Source organism: Sinocyclocheilus anshuiensis, unplaced genomic scaffold (genome assembly GCF_001515605.1).
Source record: "Sinocyclocheilus anshuiensis isolate Anshui unplaced genomic scaffold, SAMN03320099.WGS_v1.1 scaffold775, whole genome shotgun sequence".
Classification (NCBI taxonomy): domain Eukaryota; kingdom Metazoa; phylum Chordata; class Actinopteri; order Cypriniformes; family Cyprinidae; genus Sinocyclocheilus; species Sinocyclocheilus anshuiensis.
In genome coordinates this window covers 1,250,746-1,267,507 of record NW_015552614.1, presented here as the reverse complement: position 1 = coordinate 1,267,507, position 16,762 = coordinate 1,250,746, and the positions used below count along the sequence as shown (strand labels likewise).

Here is a 16,762-nt window from a genome sequence, read left to right as displayed (position 1 = left end):
ATTGCTCAAACTTGAAATCGAGAACTGCTGTTATTAAAGCGGGAAAAGTGACTTGCCAACAAAGTACAAGTTTGTATTATATTTTTTCCAAATGAATGTTTCACTCCAATTATGATCATATAATTTGCAATTAATTTAAGTATATTGATATTTCTATGCATTGCATTTAAAATCTGAATTAAAATGTTTTTTTTAATTTTTTATTTTAATGTATTTAAGCAAGAAAGGCGATTCCTCAAAAATGTAAAACATTTTATTAGTGTTTCCAAATTTTTCACTCATAATATATATTATTAATTATGCATATATGTATATAATAATAACGTGGGTTTAGAAAACATTTTTTTAATTGAACTCATGAAAAAAAATAAGATCCCATACAGATACTTACCATGAAATCGGTTTAGGAAGGTACAGTTGCTGTTTCATGTGTCAGACATTTATTGCCATCTGGTGGCTTGTCACTATTTTGCTAAAGTCTGCAGGTTTACCTGAGCTGGCCCTGTATTTCACTGTCCATTGCATTCTTCTAGTTGTGCTTAACAGAACATGAATATACTGTACTTAGTTATGAAGCAATTACTTAAGCATAAAGGCACACATAGATAAACCTAGCATAGATAAAAGTGCTATTTATTGTCACATGATGAGGCACAGCTGACTCTGCCTGTAGATTTCAATTCTTTTAATCTACCCAGCACTTTTGATCCTAGTGTGTTGCTCTGTGTTGACGCCGACGGCTGCTCACGTGTGTCTCTGAGATCAAAAGAGAGGAAGAAAGTTTATCTCACATTATATTCACCTCACAACCTGAACAACAATGCAAATAATGTGCTGTCCTCATGACCAGATGGTGGAATCAACTTCCCTACAAGCAGAACAGACATAAAACTGCCTTTTTGTTTTATGAATTGTTTTATATACTTCACCAATCACCCTGTCTATATGAGGATTATGTGCTACACATATGAAATTTGATGCGATGATTCTCACCTCGTGGTTGTTTCTGCAGCGTTGACTGCTGCTACTGGAGTTCTGAGACTTGTAGACAAACTAATTAAATTTATATTTTTATGCATTTCTATTTATTCAATGATTTGATAACCCATTGTACTAACCCGTTGTCTTCATCTCCATCCTCTTTAATAGATGTAGCTGAAGATCTCTCAGACAATCTGAACTCTGCCTCAACCATCTCAGGAGTGAGACGGAGATCTGAGCTCTCGGACCTGCCAGAGAAATCAAACCACCATGAATCTGTAAGTGCTATCACAAACAATTAACAATGGAGGGTTTATTGAAGCTGGTGGCTAATCTATATTTACACTGCAGATTGAATCTCGTCTCTGACGCTGTCGGGCAGATCCTGAAGAGCTGGAGGAGCCTCCACAGGCATCAGGACGATACTGAAGGGGTCAGACCTAGATAGATAAGAGTTTTGCAAGAGTTGAACTTACTGCATGAGAGGTAATGTGTAAAGCTGTGTGTGTACAATGCTTACAAGCATGGGGCGCAGTCGCTTCTTATAGTTGAAATATTGGTGTTCAAGGCCACAGAGGGAAACTTCTTCCACGCCATAATCCCTTTGATTATATCCTGCATTTGATATTTTTAAGAAAATGTTTACAGGGTTTACAATTTTTTTTCTTAATAAAATTAATGGAATATTATAAAACAAATCCACAATAATTCCATTCCTGGATTCTGATTGTTTCAGGCAGTAATACAACATAGTGCCAGCTATGATATAAAACTTAAAAATCACACTTCTAGACACTGTTCTTTGTGAAATTGTTTCAAACTGTGATGTGCAAAATTGTATTTTTGTGTAAATTCTTAACAAACCTTTCTATCTAGGAATTTCTTCTGAGTTGGAGGGACATGCACACCTACGGCATTGCCTTTAGTGACAGTGTATCGTGGCAGTGGACACAGATGAACGTCCAGGTCACACTCCAGGTAAAGCAGAGCTGGTTTGAAGGCATAAACATGTGGTGCAGGATTCTAAATAAAAAAAAAAAAAGATAGCATTAATTCAAACAAAGACTGAGCCATCTTCAAGCATGTCTTTAAAATGTCTGAATTAAACTTCTGAAGTATATATATATTAAATTTCCATTAGAGTTTATTTACAGTATTTCAAGTAACAGGTTTTTAATGGTTTTATTTTTAATTTTATTTAATGACAATAACCCTGCTTTGTTCATAGTATGGGCATGGCGTTCTAAGCAGATCATGATAGGTGAAAAAAAAACAAACATACAAAGATCCGGAGAGGGTGAGCGTTGGGTGGTCTGAGGAGTGCTTCAGGAGCACTGAAACTGAGTGTGGGACATAAATCATGATCTGATCCATCATCTTCCTCCTGTTTCTTATCTTCCTCATCTTCACTGAGATCTACAGCTGTACATGTCACCACAGGCAACAGCTCATCCTGTAAAAACACAATAATTAGATTTGCTGACAGACTTATTTTTAATGCAACCTTTGGAAAAAAAAAAAAAACGAAAAAACAATTTGAATGGCTAAAAGTAACCCATAAGCATGTTTACCTGTGCTCCAGTGCGTAATGTCCTACACAGGTCAGGAGGAATAAATGTTGCTGCTGCTTCATAAACAGATAATGGCTGATATAACCCATCGGTCTGTAATGCTGGGGGACCTTCAGAAAAAATGTGCAATTCTCATTCTAATAATATTTCACAACTGGCTGAAACATTCATAAATTAATAAATAAAAGATATTTTGAGAAATGTCTTTGCTTTTGTTTGTTTGTTTGTTTTTGTCCATACAATGAAGTCAATGGTAACTAAAACTGTTTGGTTACCCACATTCTTCCAAATATAATCTTTTGTGTTCAACAGAAGAAACAAAGTCATATAGGTTTGGGGCAGCATGAGGGTGAGTAAATGACAATTTTCATTTTTGGGTGAACTATGCTTTTTAAATACTATTAAAACAATACTACTATACTATGCTCAGCACCGTTTCGGATTAATAACTGGCTTCATTTCATGTGGCATTTCCTGATTTTTTCTTTGTGGCTTGCCACTCAACCATACACACACATAAGAACATCTTTCATGTATTTTCTGCAAATTAAGACATATTACAAAACCACATTTGCCATTTCAAGCCAAAGGCTGCCACTTACAGTAATTCAGGAATTTTAGGAAAAATTATAAGACAAAAAATTCCCTTTTAAAAGGTAATGGAGTGGGAAAAAACACTTTCTTCCCGTACCTTTAGACTGAATAATGGAATGGTGAGTTTCATATCCGCTTCAGGCATTCTCACAGGAACATGCCCCAATGCATTCACAGCCTGAAAACCACAACACAACTTCATCCTCAATGTCACGAAATATGCACTGTTATTACACATCTCAAATGTTGAACTGAAACTTTTTGGCAATGTTCAAAAAGAATGAACCTCTATAAAACATTTGGATTATATTTACAGTACCTAAAAACATTGAAGTTGTAAAATCACAATTATAAAGTACACAAGCTCTGCACAATAACCATAAGCAGTCTCTCACAAGTTCATCAGGTTGGTCTTCAGGTATAAATGTATTAAAGGTGAAGGGCAGAAGTTTTTCTGGTGTCAGCTTAAAAAGACATGGCTTCTCATCCTCATCTACAACAAAACAATAGAAAAATATCTAAAAAAAAAAAAAAAAAATGTATTTAGATGATATGGCTAGTTAAACTATAACAATGTAAAAGCAATATACACTACCGCTGAAAAGTCTGGGGTAGGTAAGATTTTTTTAAATGTCTTTTAGGCTCACCAAGGCTTTCTACTTTGATATATTTATAAATCTAATTTATTCCTGTGACGTCAAAGCTACATTTTCAGCATCATTACTCCAGTCTTCAGTGTCACATGATCCTTCAGAAATCATTCTAATATGCTGATTTGCTGCTCAAGAAACATTTCTTATTATCAATGTTGAAAATATTTTTTGTTGTCAGAAGATTTTGTTAGGATTCTTTGATCAACAGAAACTTCAAAAGAACAGCATTTATTTTAAATGTTGAAGTCATTACTGTCACTTTTGATCAATTTAATGTGTCCTTGCTGAAAACAAGTATTATTTTCTTTAAAAAATTCCAGACTCACCTGATTCTTTGTCTCCCTGCAGACTCCTGGTTTTGCGAACAAGCTCTCTTAGTGACACCAGTCTCTTGTTCATACGACATCGAAGAACAACCTCAATTAAACAAAACACAGCGTAACATTATTATACTTATTAGTACAGTCAAGTATTTTATTTACAAGCACTGGTAATCAGCACAGCGAGTTGTAAACAAGCAACACAGTAATGTGCTAAATAATAGTTTAACGACATTCAAATTAAATTACATTAAAAAGGCAAAGGCTGAGTTATGAGTTATGTTACCTTTCGAGCAGCCTGCTGGAAGAGTCTGAGCGCTCTCTGTCTGACCTCCAGCTGGCCAGTGCCATAGCTGCTGAAAATAGCAGTGCATTCTGGGAGCTGTTGAATAAGTCTTAAATATATGAATTTTAAGATAATGACTTGAGCTAGATGCTAATACGTACATGCAAAAAGTACTTTATGTGATAAGTGGGTCTGCAGTATCAAGATGCAATTTCATGATATGAGCTAAACATACCTACTCAAAACGATGTATTTTCCCACCATCAGTGAAGTACGTACCTGCAATAAAAGTATGCAAATTGGGACACAAACTACGTTAAAGATACAGGCTAGAAACATGATTTTCAAGATCAACATTTACTCAAATATTTCAGTGTCACACTGTTTTTCACATACCTGTCCAACATGTCGCAAAATTCGCCATGAGGAAAGTTTAGTTGAAGACCTTGAAGAGGCCACTGACTCGCCACTGTATTTTAGCTGAAACGCACATAAAATGCATGAGCATTCAGTGGAAATTGACACAAAATGTTCAATATGAATCAAACCAATACACTGGCTTACTTTGTATGCAGCAAGTGCCTCGTCTTGCTCCTTCAAAATGTTACGTTTCTGTTCTGTTGAACATGGGTCATCACCCAGATCAACTTGCCTAAGGATAAAACAAGGGTTGTCTAGTTCACCATATCATATTGTTTGCAAACTCAGAATATCTATGTGTCGTACATGTTATATAATCACATGGAGCAACACACCAGCAGATATGATTGGTTTTCTTCTTTTGTTGGACCTTCTTTAAAAATGCAGCTTCCTTCATCTCTCTTGCCTGGTCTGCAACCTTGGTATAGGACATGGCTTCAATAAATAAAACACAAAGGTATCTTGCATTAAATAAATGTAATTTGTGGTCACATCGATTCATATTTGATTAGTTGTATGTTGTTTCACAACTCCAATCCACATCTGTTCATGTACGGTTTAAAATCTGATTAAATCATTAAAATTGGATTTCAGTGTTTCGTCCATAACAGTCAGACCATAATTCAAGGTTTTTGTTATTCAGTATATATAACATATTTAACATCATACACACCACATTGGGTAAGACATGTTGCTGAGAGTCAGGTAAGAAAGATTTATTTTTTAAATCTCTACTGCTGTCATCAGATTTGACTAGAATTACACACAGAGTGATGACACTGGCGAGGGCAGAACAAAATAAAGTGGTACATATGAGCTAAAGAATGGCCTTAGAAGTCCAGAAAAGCGCCACTGTAAATGGCCATTTTCAGGTCGGGTAACTTGCAAAAGGGGCATGTAATTGGTAGACTATTAAATGGAGCGCTATTTATTATTATCTGAGCTCCACTCTGCTAAAAGGACCAGATTAGATCAGCAGCAATTTCCATGCTGGTTCGGGAAAGTTTTTGCTTTAAAGTGCAAGTTTGATGCTGGTGGACCACCATAACTCTTTGTCTTTTGTAGGGGCAAAAACATCAATCTGGTTGACCAATTCCAGTTAAAAAGCCTGGTGGAGACATCAGCATTCCAGCACGCAGATACTGTAGCCTTTGCCAAACTTTAATTTCCTGGGTTTTAGTTCTTAACATGCACCTCAGAGGCCCTCTGGATGAGAAATGGTGTTCTTACCCTCCCGGAGGTCCTTGTATCTCATTTTGTCTTGTGGCTGGAGAAGCATTTTAACAAGTCCTGCATGAGTGGTCACATCTGTGGTGGAAACCTGCAGTTGATGATCAAGTTTGGTCTTCTTCTTGCCTTATAAGAGCAAAAACAGAAAATCATGATCGTATGCATGATGAATCACTATATGATTGTTGCAAGATAGTTTCAACCAGAATCAATGCTTTAATTTTTCTATGTACAAACATTAATTTTAATTAGTAGTAGTAGTATTAGTAGTATTACCAACACTGATCATTTCATTATATATTTTTAATCTAATAGACTTGTAATATAGAAATTGCATACTTTAAACAATAACACAGCTAAAAGCTTTGCAGGCTTATGAGTGTAATTCTGTGTATGTGTTTCCCACATTTGATGGCTTACAGGGTATGCGGTCAATTCAAATTCAATTCAATAAGCTCAGTGCAAACAATAAAATTAAATTTGTGATTCAGTCTCACACAAACTTCTCTGCTACTGCTTTTAATGGGCCGAAATGAAACTGACCTAAGCTAATTCAAATTCCTGCATCTGTACAGCTTAAAACTTTTCAAACCCTGTTGAAAAAACCAGCATGACCTTGTTTTGGATTCTGGTTGTCTTGCTCAGCTTGAAAGACCAATATTTTTGCTGGTGAACAGCATGGCTTGGCTTGTCCTCCAGCAAGAGAAACACCAAACCAGCAATGAAATACACGGTGATTGAAGCTGATCTTTTCAAAATTGACATAAGTTTCAGAATACCTTCTCCAAGGAGGGAGTCGTTTTAAGCTTATAATGGGAAGTAACAGCCAGAGATTTTCCATCAGAAGTCTTCTGCTCTTCAACCAAATTATCATCATCCTCGCCATTTCCATCAGGTTTACTGAGGCACAGAAAACACAAATGCCATTAATGTTTGTGCAAAAAACATCTGATAATTAAGGCTGTTGCTATGTGGTTGCTAAAGTGCTATGAGTGTTTTGAACATATTGCATTTGGCATTGCAATCTTTAAAGGGGACATTGAATGAAATTTTCACTTTTTTTTTTAGCTTTTTTTGCTTTTAGTTAGATTTCTGGAGTGTTTGCCAGCTCAGAAAAGCTGAAAAGAAAACACGCAGCCAGTTTGTTATGGGCTGTCTGAGTCTGAAAAGGTGTCATCCAGTGAGCTGTTTCAATCTGCAGCCGGGTTCTATGTAGATAGCTAGCTATCTGAATCAAGCCACCTCCGAGACATATACGAAGTCTAAGGCAGCAATTCACGCGTCTTGTGTCGACATGGAAGAGAGGGGTGGGGTGAACAGTAGCTCATTATCTTTTAAAGAAACATGCATTGCAAAGGGTCACTGTGAACAGAGCTAAAAAGGATGTTTTACACAACCACAGGAATTTTAACCAAAGTATGTTACAGACATTTCATGAAGACCCTAAAGAATCATACTTGTGGAAACTTGCATCCGATGTCCCCTCTCACTTTTTCTGTGTATTACCTGAGCAGCAGGTATGGAGATGAGGAACCCATCACTGTGAAGATGACAGGTTTAGAGTTGAACTGAGAGATGACCAGCTGCAGTGTGATATCAGCTGTACCGTATCACAGAGGCGTAAATGTCACTTTGTTTTAGCACAGTCTTTCCATTTGCCGGAATAATCCCTGATTAATATATGGATAACATAAGTACAGTACATAAAGTCTACTGTACTAGTATATAACTGATCACTAACTAGAGTTCTTTCAATATTTATGCAGTTATACAGGTTCTCGTTGCTCTGCAGATATGTCAAATGTGAAGGAATCTGGTTACCCGACAGTGGTTTGGATCTGAAGGCAGTGCACTTGGAACTCAAAATCTCTTGGACAATTGCAGCTAAGTGGAATCACATGACTGGTACTATAAAAGCAAAAGAAAGTACATTTTTTTTAAACATTTTTTCACATATCAACAGAGGGAAAACTTACTGACCCCAAACATTTGAACAGTAGTGTATTACAGTGTTTCCCAACCTTTTTTTAGTCGCGGCACCCTCCTGTCGGCTCAATTTTTGAGTGGACTTTGCTGTTCCGATGAGCATGAACGGTATACGAGTGGAGCTGAGCGGAGCGCACACGCATACAGCGGGATAAGCAGAGCGTCATACCGCGTGAAAGTGAAACCTGAGCGGTTAACTAATTTTCGGCAGCCGAAATTTCGGTGCATCTCTAATTATTGGCGACACCAGAAATGGATATTATATAATAGATGCTTTTTTGAACATTTTAGCAATTTAAAAATATTAAGAAATGATTTTTTACACGGCACCCCGGTTGGGAAACACTGGTGTATTATATACACACATACATCATAGACAGTTTTATAACAAAAATGTAGCATACAGTTATTTTACATGTTATTTGTGAATTATGATTATCATTGCATACCTCTGCCCAAGTGGCACTGGGGGAAGACTGATGTGAGATGGGATGTGAAGATCGTTGATAACAGGATATGCATGAACAGGAACCAGTAAGTTCTCCTCTCCCTAAAAACAACACAAACACAGACACATCACAGCCATTCTAAGTCCTGTCAGAATTTGCATGTGCAAACATCAGACGAAAACATGTTCTCACCTTGTAGTGAATCCTGATGTTATCAGAAAAGTAACGCCACTCTTCTGGCTGGAAGTTCACTGTAACAGTGTAAGCAAGACCAGTCGGCACTGCATTTAAAACAGGACTACCATCTTAATGGTCCTAAAACGTGCTTTATGTTCTTTATGAAAAACATAATGTATTTATTACAAAAAAATAAAACAATAAAAGAAAATAATAATAATGAAATTCAGCCCAAACATTTCTTGACATTTTTTGTTCAATGCACCTCTTCGCTGTTTGAGTTCAGATACTAAAATATTCCGGAATATTAGGAATATTATAGGTTGATGGTTACCTTTTTGGTGTACTTAATTTGGAAATGCTTTGTCAAAGGGGGTAAAATGTGGACACTGAGCACCTCCGAGGATACATTGACGAGTTTCTTGGGAAAAACAACAACAACAGCTTTTTACGTTACATCATATTCCTCCCATATTCTTCCCCTTCTGTAATGTTTCTTTCAGTAACAACATGAAAAGTTTCCCTCTGACCACAGAGTACTATATGTGGAAATTTGGCTATGTGCTCCATGTGAGCACATGGCCAAATTTCTCCAGTGAAAACTTTTTGAATCTATGAATCTTTTTGTTTTAGATCAATGACACAAACGATAAGTCACATTGTATGACCATTACATGAGCCATGTAAACATTCCACAAAACTTTTCACACACAAAAAATGAATTCTATTCCTTTTTAGCGAGAAGTGAAAAACCAACCAGAATCTAATCCTTTCCTACTTCAAAGCAACTGAAATGCAGTTCTAATGGTTCAGCCTGAACTACACTGTTACTCTTCAGTTTGGCAAACACCCCTGAAAAATAAACATACAAAGAATTATATATCAATGTGAAATTACATAAGTCTATCAGTTTCATAAGATAACAGTAATGTTCGTGGCCTGTTAGACAGCGACAGGCATAATGTTTAAGAAACAAAGATTAGAAAAAGTGGTCTCACTAGTTTCCAGAAGATTGATGGGGGACATTTCCTCTCTTTCTGGTGTCCTCCAGTAGCTGGCTGAGAGGAAGCAGGGTTTTTTTCTTTACACTCCTGGAGAAAGTCTCAGGGGCAGAATGAACCACCTCCATGCCAGCTGGACTTTACAGAGATTCTTGATCATAACAAATAATCCACACATGTGAACTGATAGTGTGACATTCAACACTTTGTCTTGTACTCTTGTAAACAACATTTTTCAAATTCTTGTATAATTATTATAAATGGAGTTTTAATGTGCTCATATTAACTGAGAGACTACATGGAATATAGAATAGTCATAAACATTTTATCCTAAAGTCTTGTTGTTTAATTGAAAAAATGTCCATGTTATTTTATTACTCCTTATATCCACTAGTATTTACCATTTTATAGTTTCGTGGATGTGTTATATCAATAAAATTCCCATCTCTCCTACTTAGCTTTACAGCTTTAACACATTTATGGAATTTCGATTCATATTAGAGCAAATAACGGAGGAAATTTCCCATGAACGGTTTGTTTTTAAAACCGTACCGGAAGTCAGAAGTTGACGATACTGTAAACCACGCAACGTCAGCATTAAACGAAGAGTTTTATTTGAAATACATTGGTTTAGGTGTTCTTTTATTTGTTAATTGCATTTGACCTGAATCAAACGCACTAGAAACAAAGGACGTACCTGTCGACTCTCCATTGAAGTCGTCAACAATCCAGTCACCATGACAACAAAAGACTCTGAGCTTACAAAGAGCAAAAAGGTCCAACTAATGATTTGTTGAACTGTTGAAAGTTATTTTCTTATAATTAGATCATTTTTTTTGAAACCAAAAAAAAAATTGCTAAATATTTTTATAGACCTAAATTAATAAATTAATTTATTAACCTCTTTGCCGTTTGAGTCCCAAAACCAAAATAATAGGAAATATCCGTACAATTAAAAGAAGATACACAATTTTTTAAGTATATCTTTGAAAGCAGGTAAAGGTTTTGTACCTTCTTTATATATTTAAATCAATCAATCTTTAAAGTTTATCCCAAATAAAACGATTTGTTTTTCATGAAACCAAAAAAAGGGGCAAAATATTTTCTTGACCTAAATGAAATTGATTAAAAATATTAAAAATGTCAAGTTAACAATTACATAACATAAGCATGTGTAAAGTTTAGCTCTAACAATATGATACAACTATGCTATAATTAAATTAACTGGGCCAACAGGGAAGAGAAAATTAATTCAATTTTATTTATTATGATATATTTCACTATTTTACAACAACAATACAACCATTTATAGGCATACAATGATATCAGTTTCTCAGAAAGTACATTCAATTATTAGCATGAGTAAACAATGCAAGAAATTATATACAACAGACAGCCATTGCACCACTGCATAGTTATACATATATACATAATATAAATATAAATTATATAGTTGCGGCAGTCAAGATCATTCTCAAGTAAATAAGTTAATCTCAGCTTGTTGATGACTTCAGCAAACACAGTCAGTGTGGCTCAGCTCAGAGCTTGCGCCAGCTATGTTGTAGTAACGAGGCTGAGTGCTAGTGGAGCCTCTGAAGCAGGGTTTGTTTAAATTAGTAAATAATGAGTTTTTCAAGCATAAGGGATAGAGATGGTTAGGGTAAAAAGCAGGTGCAGGATTCATGTGCATCAGGAGTTTGTATTCCTCTTCCACCTCTTGAATTGGGGCGAGAAGAGACGGCAACCCACAGTCCTTGTCCTCTGAGATCTTGCTTTTCTCGCTGAGCTCTTCATATAGATGGTGCTCAGATATGGCACTGATTTTATCATGCTGTTCTTTCTGGTGTGCAGAATGTTGGGTTGCCTCAGCATTCCAAAATGATGGCACGAATAGATTCTACAAAGAAATATATGGTTTGTAAGCAATATTGTTATTGTTAACTTAAATTTTTTTTTCAGTGATTGAAATAAAGCTGAAATAAAACTTAAATGAAAATTATAAAGGTTGCCTAGAAACAACTGCGAGTAAATTTCACAAACAATCACAAAGAAATATCAAATAACACATTGAATTAAAAATGAAATTCTGAAGTAGAAAACCTGAAATGGTATTTTCTTGTAAAATGTAAAACAATCTTTTTTTTTTAACGACTTTGAATTTTTTTTTATTTTTTTGTACTGTGTAGAAAAGAAATAGCAAGTAATAGGCTGAATGAAACATGACATTTTGAAGTAGAAAAATTGAAATATTCTTGAAGTATTGAAAATACTTATGTATTTACATGTCAAATGTACTTTAATAAACTTAGTTTTATTTATAGCGTAATTTTTTTTACAGTGCAGCTGAAACATGTTTAAGTTGAAGTACAACATTTTCTAAAACTAAAGCGTGCAGAAATGTTAGGAGAAAAAAAAACAATAAAAATGACAAAAGCACTAAAACTAAAACTAAAAACAATCTCACTAAAACAAATCAAAAGGAATACTGAAAATATACAAATAAAGCTAATTCAAAATATCAAATTCCATCTAATTAAAAAATAACAGTTTTTTATGGTCAGATAATTAAAAATGAAATTCTGAAGTAGAAAACCTGAAATGGTATTTTCTTGTAAAATGTAAAACAATCTTTTTTTTTTAACGACTTTGAATTTTTTTTTATTTTTTTGTACTGTGTAGAAAAGAAATAGCAAGTAATAGGCTGAATGAAACATGACATTTTGAAGTAGAAAAATTGAAATATTCTTGAAGTATTGAAAATACTTATGTATTTACATGTCAAATGTACTTTAATAAACTTAGTTTTATTTATAGCGTAATTTTTTTTACAGTGCAGCTGAAACATGTTTAAGTTGAAGTACAACATTTTCTAAAACTAAAGCGTGCAGAAATGTTAGGAGAAAAAAAAACAATAAAAATGACAAAAGCACTAAAACTAAAACTAAAAACAAATCAAAAGGAATACTGAAAATATACAAATAAAGCTAATTCAAAATATCAAATTCCATCTAATTCAAAAATAACAGTTTTTTATGGTCAGATAAGAAAAGTTGTGTACGTTACACATATATATAATGCGTAGTGGATTCACATGAGATGTATACCTTGAGAAGTTCTGGTAGTTTGGTTTTCGGGTACAGGAATCTGTACACTTTACAGATCAGCCAGGCGGCCAGGATTGCCAGAGGAAGAAGGATGGCAGCAGCAATCACACAGCTGATGAGCACTAATGCAAACACACAGAGAGAGAAAGATTGGCACCTTGGAATTCACCTTGAAGCTTCTCAATAGGAAACTATTCTTTTGAGTCACTTGAATTATTGATTAAAAAAAACGTTGCTTCTTGAATCTGCTCTCCTGAATTAATGCATACTTTGTCAATTTGACCCAATACATCTGAATGAAGGCATAATTTGTTAACAGAAATTACACTGTAAAGCACAACATTATATATACTTTTATATAATTTTAGATTGTATACCATACTATTAACTACTTTACACTTACACTCTATTTTAATCTTATTGAATAGATGATTGTATGATTATTGCTTAATTGATTTATCGCAGGGTTGCTTGAAATACTTTTGAGTCACAGGTGAAGACACACTTACCAGGTATGTTAGTCACACATACGGCAGAACTGAACTGTTTGACATTTCTGTAGCCTTTGGGAACCAACATAGCCTGAGCACAATATCTGCTCCAGGAATGTAGTCCTTTAATACTCAGTTTAACATAATCTTCATTGGTTTCGGCAACCTTCTTCTCCATTGCCTACAGGGACAAAGTTCATCTTATGATTATTGAAGATATTTATTTTTTATATTTTATATTACATAAAAAAAGTGTGAAAAAACTGGAAATAGATTATTTTCTGTTCATTATATGTAATGGTGATACTCATAATAAAGTAAATAAATACTTAAAATTGTCTATTTATCAATCCAGCATGAGCCATTCACTTGTATTAGTCAATAAAAATATACAGTATATGTATAGAGAGAGAGAGAGAGAGATAGTTAACATGCTGAAATCCAATGTTATTTTAGTATAATTGAGATACTGTTAGTTTTTATTAATATTTAGAATTTGTTTTTCCTTTGTATATTTTCATTTTAATTTAAAAGTTTGAGTAATTTTACTGCAATTTACTTTTATAGTTTTTTCTTATTTCTTTTCTATAGTTTTTAATCATTCTTATTTCAGTTTTAGTTATAGTACGTCAAGTTAAACTAAACAAAAATGAGAAATGAATTGGCAACTAACTGAATGGGTTTTTAATATTTTACTTAATTTCAGTTAACGTTAAATGTTTTCTTTCAAGTATATAAGCATAATCATATTTCTTAACTTGACATGAACAGAAGTGTATAACAAAGATGTCTGAGGATTCAAAACTTTCAAAAAAAAAAGAAGAATATATGCATTTTTATACCTCCTCTTCGAAGCCTTCGGTCCAGTATCTGATGATGTAGGACACTTGTGAAAACATGTCTGCAAGTTTGCCCACTTTCAGCATTGGAGCTTGGACATGCACATCCAAGGTATTATTTTGGATGACAAGATGCACAGTAGGGGGTCCTATGATAGCTACAGAGGAGCAAAGTAGTTCATATAATTATTATTTATGAACATTATTTTGACTTAACAACACAACAGAGTCTATAGTGCAAACTTAGAGCTGATTCTCACTTACAGTGCTTATACGGTGAAAATTCGGCTGTATTAACCCACTCAGAGAACAGCCCCTGATCCTCTGCCCGCACTCGAAAAATGTAGCTCCCAAATACATATGGCAGTATTCCTACATCACATTTCAGCTCTTTGGTGTTCACACAGAGGGAAAAGTCGTTTTTTCTCAAACTGCAAGGACAGGATGACAAACACAACAGACACAATATTTACGTAAGCATGTAAGGCAAATGTGTTATTCATGCAAGTAGAATAGGCCTATTCTTTTCAACTTCTGCAAAAGCTCAGAAGTATCAGATTCCAGCAGAACAATAGTTCAGTCACTTTTAGCTAGTTATGGTGGGTATATTTAATAATGGCATGCATGCATTTGTTGCTAGTTTATTTTTTCTTCTATATTGGAGTATTTAAGATGTATTTTGAGTGTATTTACATATATCTTGCCGTGTATGTCACGTTACTCATGGGATTGTGTGGAGATGTCCATTCAACAACTGCAGCCATATTGACGGAGGTCACCTTCACATTCTGGGGTGCAGCCACTTTTGCTTCTAAAGTAAAATATTATGACCAATGTCAGTAATACATGTGATAATGCAGTTTTATAAAGAATTATGTAATATATAAAGTACTCCATAATGTATTTGGATTAAGTATTATAAAGTATATAAAGTATTACAAGAGTCCAAACAGCTGATAAAAACATCAAAAACAAATCCATCATCAAGAAGTTTTTAACTTCAAATCATTGCTTCTGGCTAAAAAGTGGTGCACTATCTGCAATATTGCTTTCTCCAGTGAAAAAGTCATCTCCTCTGAATCAGGAGAGAAATATGCACAGATGAAGCACCATTTAAAAGTGAAAACAGTTTTAAAGAAAAACGTAGAAGGATTTTGATGTAAGAGGACAACGGGTGTTATTATGGACTCATATTTTGGACAGAAGCAATGGTTTAAACGCTTTAATGATGGATTTATTTCTTACAAACACAAGTCGTGAGGGGAACTTTCCCCTTTTCATATTCAATAGGTCCACAAGAAATACTGCTATGATCTGTGACAGTCGTAAATACATGTATCTTTAAGTAAAACATGTATCTTTGTGCAACATATTTACACTTTGTGCAACATCTGTGTTTCCTCTCTGCTACCCACCAGTGGGTCGTGACCCACTGCACTAAATAACATTTCTGAAGAAATGGCATCCGCAAACAAATAATGCTATTGACAGAATTAACTTTAAAAGTTACTTTTAATCAGTTGCTGTCAGATTGGTGTTTGGTGGGTGTGTGAAGCCAGTTCACACAGGCATCCTATAGCAGAGGAACCACAGGTGTAGTTCATCACATTAACTATGTTAATGTTCCACTCACCTTTCATAACCAGTGTTTAAATAAATTGGAACACCACATCTATTGTTTGTTTTACCATTTAAAACATATGTACTATATATTTTGCTTGGAAAGTGTACTTTGTTCTATATGTAGACATTCATACATTTTAAAGAGTCTAAATACTTTTGGGACCCTTATTAATGCTCCTTGGAGATGAGCATATTAAAACAAAATATCAATTTACACTAGTATCATAAAATGTTGTAATGGTCAAATTAAAATAATAAATGGAAAAAATTATTTTGTCATCATTTAACTTCAAATGGTTACCTAAAATCAATAATCATAATCATAAATAAGCAAGCAATACTCACCAGCATTGGTGGGGTGAACATCCTTTGTCAAAAAGAATATGAGAGCCAACAGACTGAGTTTCACAAACATGACTGACAACATCACTGATGGAGCGAGCAGTGGCAGGGATCTTTTAAACCAGTGTGTTTGTCATGTGCTCAAGAGGAACAGGAGCAATATGACTCAACAGCTTCCTCTTTGAGATGGGATTATTAAAAAAAACAAAAAAACCTTGGATAAAAATGCTGAGAACTAGTAAAACAGTATTTATTTTTGTGTATTTGCTTTTTTTTTTTTGTCAAACGTTGGCATTGATATAATTGATATTCTAATTTACATGCAGATTGACAAACATTTTTTTCATGGAATTTTATTTTAAACTAATAATTTATATTGCGTTTATATATAGAGATTCATTCTTGGAAAGTAACATGTATGACTACCAGGGGGAAAACAGGAAAACTCTACTGTGGTTTGGAAATAAACAGGCTCAACACTATAATGGTTACGGTGTTACTTACCTCACCATTCAATTACAGAAGTGTGAAGCATTTATGTAGTTCAAAATGCAGCTGCTAGAATTCTTACTAAGTCAAGAAAATCCAATCATAAAACCCCTGTTACGTGCCGATATGTAGCCTATTGTTTTGATTTCTCTTTTTCTGCTTTTACTTTCACTTTTACAGTGCCATACCATTGATCCACGCACGTC

The 16,762-nt window shown here is 34.5% G+C and overlaps 1 protein-coding gene and 1 pseudogene across 1 annotated transcript; both read right to left on the bottom strand.

The window, feature by feature from the left end:
- Window positions 1-840: 840 nt before the first annotated feature.
- LOC107665928 (cilia- and flagella-associated protein 221-like) lies at window positions 841-9,796 on the bottom strand (annotated as a pseudogene).
- Window positions 9,797-10,952: 1,156 nt separating this feature from the next.
- LOC107665947 (interleukin-10 receptor subunit beta-like) lies at window positions 10,953-16,758 on the bottom strand. The gene is made up of 8 exons (XM_016457018.1): window positions 16,572-16,758; window positions 16,071-16,246; window positions 14,796-14,913; window positions 14,367-14,533; window positions 14,106-14,260; window positions 13,282-13,444; window positions 12,773-12,894; window positions 10,953-11,565 (listed from the first exon to the last, which is right to left on the bottom strand). The coding sequence occupies exons 2-8, from the start codon at window positions 16,150-16,152 to the stop codon at window positions 11,179-11,181; spliced, it is 1,194 nt and encodes a 397-aa protein (XP_016312504.1). The 5' UTR covers window positions 16,153-16,246; window positions 16,572-16,758; the 3' UTR covers window positions 10,953-11,178.
- Window positions 16,759-16,762: the final 4 nt, after the last annotated feature.